The following is a 10,277-nucleotide window of genomic DNA, read 5'->3' as shown; positions in this document are numbered from 1 at the left end:
CTTCCGAACGTTTCCGTACGTTTCGTGAGATCTCGCAAAGGTTTCAACCGTTCTTCGACGTCCTCATTCGTCTTCATCGTTCTTCGATCTTCAACGGGTAAGTACCTCGAACCAAGCTTTTCGATTCATTCTATGTACCCGTAGTGGTCCACATTACGTTTCGTGCATTTTTATTCTCGTTTTGTTTACTTTTTATACCCCCTGTTGACGTGCTTAAGCCATTTTACTTAAGTCGTTTCTCGCTTAACTTAAAAATAAAATAAATTTCCACCGAACGTTTGAATTGTATTATCCATTAACTTCGGTTAAAATGAATTCCGACCGTTCGGTCGTGCCGTAACCACGTTGGAAATAAAAAAAAAGGTAAAAAATAATATAATAATCAAAAAAACATCTTTTAGTAAAATAAAGCGGAAAATCAATCGGACGTTTTTCTCTTTGGGATTTCTCATTCTTAATCGAATTGATTAATAACTAAAGTGAAACTAAGGCTAAAATCAACTCGCCTAGTCAAGCTCGTCCACAAAAATAGGCTTTTGAAGTTTGTCATTTCAATTTCTCACTAAGTAAAATGGATCATTTTTAAGGTCCAACGCCTTAAAATGATCACCACTTAAGTAAAAAAGAATCACTTGACAAAAAGCAAGAACTACGTAGGTCTGAGTTCCTCATTGAGGATACGTAGGAGCAAAAGCCCCGCTTTTGTCGACCACCCCAAGAGATCGTTAATGGTCCAATGCCTTAACGTTTCTCTCCTTTCAAAAACAAAGAGATCGTTAATGGTCCAACGCCTTAACGTTTCTCCCCTTTCAAAATCAAAAGACCGTTTAATGGTTCAACACCTTAAATGACCTTTTGTTCAATAAAAACATATTTTGCAAAAAAGACAAAAACAACTTAACCAAACACTTTGTTCCAGAAAGAACTACGTAGGTCTGATTTCCTCATCACAAATTGAGGGATACGTAGGAGCAAAGGGAAACACCCTTGTCGACCACAAAAAGAGAAAAATATAAAAAGGGTATAAAGGACATAGAAATGTAAAAAGGAACATAAAAAAATCAAAGTCATGTTTGCACATTCGATTAAAGGCTGCCGTCCCTTGGGACGGGCGTGTGGGGTGCTAATACCTTCCCCGTGCGTAAATACAACTCCCGAACCTTTCACTAAAAAGTTCGTAGATCTCGTCTTTTCCGGTTTTTCCGACGTTTTCCTCAAATAAACGTTGGTGGCGACTCCGCGCGTATTCCTTTCGTGGAACACGCTTCCCGCGAGTCACGCGTCGCCCTCCCGCCGAAGGGTAGGTTGCGACAGGAGCATAATGTTGTTTGTTCTTATTATGTTGTAGTTTTGAATTGTATAATATAAATATGTTAAAGTGAACATAAGTATCATCACAAGTATGTTCAGCTTAGCAATAACATAAATATTGAAAAATTACAATGTTTTGTTACATTTATGTGGTGCCACTGCCTAGCTACTTGCTAAGAAACTTCTGTGTTTTAACCAACATGTTATTTTGCAGAAAAGTTGGCATCTAATTTTTTAGCCATTGAAATGCCTTCCCTGGCTTGCTGTGGAAAATGTCTTAATTTATGGTTTAAGAAGGATCTGATTAATATCTGACTAGTTGCACATTTTACATACCTTGTTTTCTATGGTATTTTAGAGTCCAAAGAAGGTCAACTTGGTTGCTGCTCTGGTTCGTGGTATGCTTGTTAAAGATGCATCGATGCAGTTGGAATCGACAATAAAACGAGCAGCAAAAACTGTATATCAGGTAGTAACACTAGGTATTTTCATTGTCACCTCATTGGACAAGCTTGCAAAATCTATAATTTTAATGATCTGCTAATATAATATGTATTGTAAGACATTTTTCGAAGGATTTACTGATCCTTGTTTTGTTTTTAACTAATGGAGCAGGTTAAAGAGTTCCATAGAAGAGATGGTTTTGAGGTAGCAAGTGCTGACAAGATGGCTAAGTCATGCATGGTTTATTTTGAAATGCATCTATCCCTAAGGAAAAAAATAATTACAAAAGCTTTTAATGGTAGTTATAGTATCTACAAGGAAACTTTTTGTAACCAGGTCTATTGCCTTTTTGTTTGAGTACTGGACATGCAGGTACAATAATTGTTGTTGAAGATGACAAGGGACCTGAAAGAGGAATGCCGAGCTTCAATTCTGAGTTACCCAATTCCAATTCATGGTAAATTTTGTCTTTGCAATAGTTCTTGGATTAGGCTTTGCATATGTGGAAAAATCTTGTTCATTTGTTCAATCATTTTCTTTACTTTCTGCTGAATTTTTGTTGTGAAAGCTTTGTTTTACTTATTAGTTGCTCACTCGTGTGGTACATAAGATGTTTGTTGTGGTTTTACATTGAGATGTTTTTATTAGCCCTTTAATGATGTTGGATGATACTTAGAATATTTATAGCATTGTGATATTTGTGGTTGCTTGGTTTTCTTTGTTTATGAATAAGGAATAAAATACTAAAAGGGTGATACTTAGAATATTTATAACATTGTCGTATTTATAAACAGGGTTGAGGATGTTACAAGAGTTTGGGATCCTTGCTGACCAGTGACTAGGGTTGAGGATTTTACCAAGAGTTGAAGACCGTTGCTACTAGAATGTATGCAGCTTTTCTTTGTAAATGAATTTGAGCTAGTTGTAAGATTGTCACAATAGTTTTCCTAGCTATAGGAATTTGTTGGTTTTGAGCCAATTGATGACAATCATAATCTTCCAGGCTGAGAGGTAGTTGATTTGTTGTCTCTTTTGATGTGTAGGTCAAGGTAAAGAGAAATGTTGTTAATTAGTATCCTTTTAAGGTAAAAAAAAGGAAGATTTTACCTATAAGCGGAGCTTCACAAAGGTACGTAGCATTTATGATTTAACTGTTTGTTGGGTTGACTTGGTTTTCTTCAGTTTTGTAGAAGGTATTAAGATGTAGGCATGCTAGATCCTTATTGCTTGACTGTTGACTATCCAAGCATTCTGGTAATACTAATTTCATATGGCTTATACTCATTTCAAGCTTTCTGGTAATACTCATTTCATAACGGCACTTAAAATTTTTTCAGTTGGATGGAAAGGCTACTTGTGTGTTACTGATTTCATATGGCTTATACTCAATTGGATGGAAAGGCTACTTAAAATTTTTTGTTTTTCTACTCTACTCTAGGTCCATTCTAGGTTTCTCTTTGACTCCTTGTTTGCTTTTGTGTGCTTTTCATTGCTTTAATTATTGAATAATCCTTGAAAATTTGTCTTGTTAAAACTCTATTGGTTTAGCTTTCATTTCATTTTTTTTTGTCTTTGCTTATTGTTTGTCTTTGTTTCCTTGCTTGTGATTTGTCATATAGGGAATTGGAAAGGAGGATTGATGTCATACCTTGAAGAATTTGAGTCAAGAAGCAAGGGGTCAACCACAATTGAGGACTTTTTTTTTGTAATTTTGTAATTGACAATTTGCTTTGCTTTCAAATTTTGTAACAAAAAGGTCTTTCATTGGAAGTAAGTTGGGAGCCTCCAATAGGTCACCCTACTTCCATTTGTGTGTAATAATTTTAGGCAATTTTCCCTTAGGATAGTGAGTGTTTTGTTGGGAACCTTAAATAAGATCATCCAAACACTCTTACGATCTGCCTAGTTTGCATTTCTTGCACTTTAATTTCTTGCTTACTTTCATAGCTTATTTCCTTTACTCTCCATTGTCAAACCGCCTAGGTAGCTTGTCTTTGCTTATTGTTTGTCTCTTTGTTTCCTTGTTTGTGATTTGTCATATAGGGAATTGGAAAGGAGGATTGATGTCATACCTTGAAGAATTTGAGTCAAGAAGCAATGGGTCAACCACCTTAAGAGCTATTGGACTAAGAAGCACTCCAAATTGAGTGAAACATCAAAGATAGAATAGCCACCACAATTGAGGACTTTTTTTTTGTAATTTTGTAATTGACAATTTGCTTTGCTTTCAAATTTTGTAACAAAAAGGCCTTTCATTGGAAGTAAGTTGGGAGCCTCCAATAGGTCACCCTACTTCCATTTGTGTGTAATAATTTTAGGCAATTTCCCCTTCGGATAGTGAGTGTTTTGTTGGGAACCTTAAATAAGAACATACAAACACTCTTAGGATCCGCCTAGTTTGCATTTCTTGCACTTTAATTTCTTGCTTACTTTCATAGCTTATTTTCTTTACTCTCCATTGTCAAACCGCCTAGGTAGCTTGTCTTTGCTTATTGTTTGTCTCTATGATTCCTTGCTTGTGATTTGTCATATAGGGAATTGGAAAGGAGGATTGATGTCATACCTTGAAGAATTTGAGTCAAGAAGCAAGGGGTCAACCACCTTAAGAGCTATTGGACTAAGAAGCACTCCAAATTGAGTGAAACATCAAAGATAGAATAGCCACCACAATTGAGGACTTTTTTTTTGTAATTGACAATTTGCTTTGCTTTGCTTTCAAAATTTTGTAACATTTCATTGGAAGTAAGTTGAGAGCCTCCAATAGGTCACCCTACTTCCATTTGTGTGTAATAATTTTAGCAATTTTCCCTTAGGATAGTGAGTGTTTTGTTGGGAACCTTAAATAAGATCATCCAAACACTCTTAGGATCCGCCTAGTTTGCATTTCTTGCACTTTAATTTCTTGCTTACTTACATAGCTTATTTTCTTTACTCTCCATTGTCAAACCGCCTAGGTAGCTTGTCTTTGCTTATTGTTTGTCTCTTTGTTTCCTTGCTTGTGATTTGTCATATAGGGAATTGGAAAGGAGGATTGATGTCATCCCTTGAAGAATTTGAGTCAAGAAGCAAGGGGTCAACCCCCTTAAGAGCTATTGGACTAAGAACCCCTCCAAATTGAGTGAAACATCAAAGATAGAATAGCCACCACAATTGAGGACTTTTTTTTTTTGTAATTTTGTAATTGAAAATTTGCTTTTCTTTCAAATTTTGTAACAAAAAGGCCTTTCATTGGAAGTAAGTTGGGAGCCTCCAATAGGTCACCCTACTTCCATTTGTGTGTAATAATTTTAGGCAATTTTCCCTTAGGATAGTGAGTGTTTTGTTGGGAACCTTAAATAAGATCATCCAAACACTCTTAGGATCCGCCTAGTTTGCATTTCTTGCACTTTAATTTCTTGCTTAGTTTCATAGCTTATTTTCTTTACTCTTCATTGTCAAACCGCCTAGGTAGCTTGTCTTTGCTTATTGGTTGTCTCTTTGTTTCCTTGCTTGTGATTTGTCATATAGGGAATTGGAAAGGAGGATTGATGTCATACCTTGAAGAATTTGAGTCAAGAAGCAAGGTATCAACCACCTTAAGAGCTATTGGACTAAGAAGCACTCCAAATTGAGTGAAACATCAAAGATAGAATAGCCACCACAATTGAGGACTTTTTTTTTGTAATTTTGTAATTGACAATTTGCTTTGCTTTCAAATTTTGTAACAAAAAGGCCTTTCATTGGAAGTAAGTTGGGAGCCTCCAATAGGTCACCCTACTTCCATTTGTGCATAATAATTGTAGGCAATTTTCCCTTAGGATAGTGAGTGTTTTGTTGGGAACCTTAAATAAGATCATCCAAACACTCTTAGGATCCGCCTAGTTTGCATTTCTTGCACTTTAATTTCTTGCTTACTTTCATAGCTTATTTTCTTTACTTTTCATTGTCAAACCGCCTAGGTAGCTTGTCTTTGCTTATTGTTTGTCTCTTTGTTTCCTTACTTGTGATTTGTCATATAGGGAATTGGAAAGGAGGATTGATGTCATACCTTGAAGAATTTGAGTCAAGAAGCAAGGGGTCAACCACCTTAAGAGCTATTGGACTAAGAAGCACTCCAAATTCAGTGAAACATTAAAGATAGAATAGCCACCACAATTGAGGACTTTTTTTTTGTAATTTTGTAATTGACAATTTGCTTTGCTTTCAAATTTTGTAACAAAAAGGCCTTTCATTGGAAGTAAGTTGGGAGCCTCCAATAGGTCACCCTACTTCCATTTGTGTGTAATAATTTTAGGCAATTTTCCCTTAGGATAGTGAGTGTTTTGTTGGAAACCTTAAATAAGATCATCCAAACACTCTTAGGATCCGCCTAGTTTGCATTTCTTGCACTTTAATTTCTTGCTTACTTTCATAGCTTATTTCCTTTACTCTCCATTGTCAAACCGCCTAGGTAGCTTGCCTTTTACCAATTAGTTTTTACCTTATCTTTCACACCTCTTTTAGTGTTTATTTTGGCTAGTTTCAATCATAGTTTCTTTTACCTTTTGTTTTCAAACCCCCAACAAGAAAGAACCATAACTTAGGAACCAACATGAGTCTTCATTCTTCATCTAGTGTTAATGGTGAGGGTTTTACTCCTAAGGACCCCTTGTATTAGATATTAGATGAGTTGAGATCGCTTAATTAGGGTTTAGAAGTATTGACTAATCAAGGTTTAGGTCTAGTTGACTTGTTGGGGTTTAAGGGTATTTGACAAATTTGGGTTTATGGGTATTTCACTAATTAGGGTGATTTGTACTTGACTAATTAGGGTTTTGTGTTCATTGACCAATTAGGGTTTATGACTATTTTAAAAACTTAGGGTTTACGGATACTTCACTAATTAGAGTTTACGGGTATTTGACAACTTAGTGTTTAGGTTTTAGGGGTATTTGAGTAACGAGGGTTTATGTGTAGTTGAGTAATTAGGGTTTAGTGTTACTTGACCAATTAGCGTTTAGGATTATTTGACAAATTAGAGTTACTTGACTAATTAGAGTTTAGGGTTATATGACAAATTAGGGTTACTTGACTAATTATAATTTAGGGGTATTTTACAAATAAGGTTTTTTGATTACTTGACAAATTAGGATTTAGCAGTATTTGACTAATTACGGTTTATGGGTACTTGAGTAGTTAAGGTTTAGGGGTATTTGACAAAGTAGGAAATAAGGATATTTGACTAATAAGGGTTTAGGGGTACTTGACTAATTAGGTTACTTGACTAAGTAGGATTTAGGGGTATTTGAAAAATTAGATGTTTAGGGTTACTTGAGAAATTGGGGTTTATGTGTGTTTGACTATTTCAGATTTATGTGTACTTGACTAATTAGGGTTTTGTGTTACTTAACTAATTAGGGTTTATGGTTATTTGACAAATTAGACTTTAGGGTTACTTTGCTAGTTATGGTTTAGGGGTATTTATGGTTATTTGACAAATTAGACTTTAGGGTTACTTTGCTAGTTATGGTTTAGGGGTATTTCAAAGATAAGGGTTTAGGATTACTTGACTGATTGAGTTTTAATGGGTATTTGACAAAGTAGGGTTCAGGGTTTCTTTACAAATAAGCTTTTAGTGGTATTTGACTAATTATGGTTTATTGTACTTGACTTATTAGGGTTTAGTGTTACATGACCAATTAGGGTTTAGGGTTATTTGAAAAGATAGGGTTGCTTGACTAATTGGGTTTAGGGGTATTTGACAAATAAGGGTTTAGGGTTACTTGACGAATTCGGATTTAGGGGTATTTGACTAATGAGGGTTTATGTGTAGTTGAGTTAATTAGGGTTTAGTGTTACTTGGCCAATTAGGGTTTAGGGGTATTTGACAAATTAGGGTTACTTGACTAATAAGGGTTTATGGGTATTTGAAAATTAAGGTTTAGGGTTACTTGACAATTTGGGGTTTAGGTGTATGTGACTAATTAAGATTTATAGGTACTTGACTAATTAAGGTTTAGTGGTACTTGACTAATTAGGGTGTAGGGTTATTTGACAAATTAGAATATTGTGTTACTTGACCAATTAGGGTTTATGGTTATTTGACAATTTAGGGTTATTTAATTTATTAGGGTTTATGAGTATTTGAAAATTTAGGATTCACGTGTTACTTGACAAATTGGGGTTTATGTGTACTTGACTAATTAGGGTTTAGTGTTACTTGAATGCTTAGGGTTTAGGGTTATTTTACAAATTAGGGATACAGTTACTTAACTAATTAGGGTTTATCTATATTTGATAGATCATGGTTTAGGTTTACTTTACTAATTGGGGTTTAAGTGTGTTTGATAAATTAGGGTTTAGGGTTATTTGAAAAAATAGGGTTGCTTGACTAATTGGGTTTAGGGATATTTGACAAATAAGGGTTTAGGGTTACTTGACAAATTCGGGTTTAGGGGTATTTGACTAATGAGGGTTTATAGGTAGTTGAGTAATTAGGGTTTAGTGTTACTTGGTCAATTAGGGTTTAGGGGTATTTGACAAATTAGGGTTACTTGACTAATTAGGGTTTATGGGTATTTGAGGAGAAAATGACTTTTATCTTGTTAGTGGCCTGCACAAAATTGCAGGAATGAGGAGAAAATGAGTTTGTTGCAGTACCAAATACCTTAAATACTTCTTCCTCATCACCTAGCCACCAAGTCAATTTCCCTTCCTTGACATCAATCAATGTTCCTATTGTGTTGAGGAAGAGTTTTCCCAAAATAATTGGTGTGACTTCATTCTCCTCTATATCCAGAATCATAAAGTCCACAGGGAAAATGAATTTTCTGACCTTGATCAGTAAGTCTTCCACTATCCCTTGTGGGAAGCAGAGAGTCCTATTTGCAAGCGGAGAGTCCTATTATTATTATTCTTGTTGTTGTTGTTGTTGTTGGATTATGAAAGAAAACTGAACAACATTGAAAAACAATAATTTTGTACCCATCGTCATCATTTATTTGCCGAGTAAAATCAAGTAATACCCAGAAAAATATCTTGGAATGAGTAAAGATACCAAGTACTAATCCAAATCCAAATAGTCAAATACATAGAGTTTAGTTCAAATGCAAACAAATTGATCAAAAAAGTAAAGACGATAATATCATTCACATATCAAGATGATCAGAAAAACCTGAAAGATGGAGCTAACCTCATTATTTGAAAACATTGAAATTACCCATTTGTTTCCTATAGTTGTAATAACTTTCCCTTTTAGTCCGTATAGTTTAAAACATCTCATTTTGGTGCCTATAGTTGCAATTCTTTACCTTTTTGGTCCTCACTATCAAGTATCCATTTACATAGTTTGAAACGAATGTGGCATGGCTCATTTAATCCACCTTCATCTCAAAGGTGTTAGGTAACTTTAGACAACAAGGAGAAAAAGGTGATTGCAAATATAGGGCATATAATCATGGATTCAATTTCTCATTTATTTTTTTGGCTAGCGCTTGTAGTCTACATGGGTGGAGTTTGAGAAAGACACATTGATTCATTTTCTCTCTCTTCTTGTTGACTCATAACCTCAACTACTCAGATCCGCCTTCTTTGGTTCAAATCATGCACTATAAGATTAGATATAATCTAGCCCAATGACTTTCCTAGAGACATGAGCCTAGCTACATTGGTTTCCCAGATTAATCAGTCTAGCCTCACAATGTTAGGAACAAAATTGAAATGATGAAGAAAAGAATTTTACTAAATATAAGAAAAGAACAGAAAATAGAAGAGAATATTTCATATCCTTCTTTCCCTATTTATATCTAATAAAACCCTTTAATTAACTAACTCATTAATAGTCCAAATATCCTTCTCATTGTATCCTAAATCCTAACACACAACTTTACCACAAGTATCACTAAACCCTAAATCCTAAACCCCAAGCCCTAAACCCCAAACCCTAAACACACAACTTTAATCCATGCATTGAAGGCTTCAAATATTGCAAGCCACTTGTGCAATTAGATGGGACATTTTTAACTGGCAAATACCATGGTACTTTGTTAACTCCCATCGGACAAGATTGTAGTAGGAACAATTTTCCACTTGATTTTGCAGTTGTTGAGAGCGAGACTAGAGAAGCTTGGATGTGGTTCTTGCATTATTTGCGAAGATATGTTACTCCGCAACCAAATTTATGTATTATATCAGACAGGGGAACCAGTTTGCTAGCAGCTTTACAATCCGAACGTGTTGGTTGGAATGAACCAGATGTTTCGTCTGTGTATTGCATTCGCCACATTGCATCAAATTTCAACAAACAGTTTAAAAATGTTGACTTAAAAAAACAAGTAATCAATATGGGTATGTTTCTTCCTATTTCATGCATCATATTCTTGCTTTATTACATGTTTACTATTTATTACTCATTTTTCTATCTTTTCGCACATGGTATGAGATGAGGAAACTACGATTTGAGGCTAAGTTGCTCGCTATGCGAGCAAAGTTTCCACAAGCAGCAGATTAGTTGGATCAAATTCCTAAGAGTAAATGGACTCAAGCGTATGATAAAGGAAAACAGT

General features: G+C 35.0%; 1 protein-coding gene and 1 long non-coding RNA gene across 11 annotated transcripts in view; one reads left to right on the top strand and one right to left on the bottom strand.

The window, feature by feature from the left end:
* Nucleotides 1-3,274, top strand: part of LOC102661178 (2-succinyl-5-enolpyruvyl-6-hydroxy-3-cyclohexene-1-carboxylate synthase) — a 21,230-nt gene extending 17,956 nt beyond the window's left edge. For 5 of the 10 annotated variants that reach the window (XM_041016814.1, XM_041016807.1, XM_041016806.1 and 2 more), the window contains 5 exons: nt 1,670-1,780; nt 1,927-2,053; nt 2,128-2,212; nt 2,550-2,641; nt 2,799-3,274. In XM_041016814.1, the coding sequence (XP_040872748.1) occupies nt 1,670-1,780; nt 1,927-2,053; nt 2,128-2,212; nt 2,550-2,586 (360 nt within the window). In that variant the 3' untranslated portion in view covers nt 2,587-2,641; nt 2,799-3,274. The remainder of the gene's footprint in view (nt 1-1,669; nt 1,781-1,926; nt 2,054-2,127; nt 2,213-2,549; nt 2,642-2,798) is intronic. The other 5 variants (XM_041016810.1, XM_041016809.1, XM_041016808.1 and 2 more) reach the window with 5 other exon arrangements.
* A 960-nt stretch (nt 3,275-4,234) lies between these two features.
* On the bottom strand, nt 4,235-5,945 carry LOC121175094 (uncharacterized). The gene is made up of 2 exons (XR_005892132.1): nt 5,888-5,945; nt 4,235-4,356 (listed from the first exon to the last, which is right to left on the bottom strand). It is a non-coding gene; the product is annotated as an uncharacterized lncRNA (long non-coding RNA).
* Nucleotides 5,946-10,277: the final 4,332 nt, after the last annotated feature.

This window comes from Glycine max, chromosome 6 (assembly GCF_000004515.6).
Source record: "Glycine max cultivar Williams 82 chromosome 6, Glycine_max_v4.0, whole genome shotgun sequence".
Taxonomy (NCBI): Eukaryota; Viridiplantae; Streptophyta; class Magnoliopsida; order Fabales; family Fabaceae; genus Glycine; species Glycine max.
The sequence above is the reverse complement of the archived record's forward strand: the minus strand, read 5'-3'. Positions and strand labels throughout refer to the sequence as shown.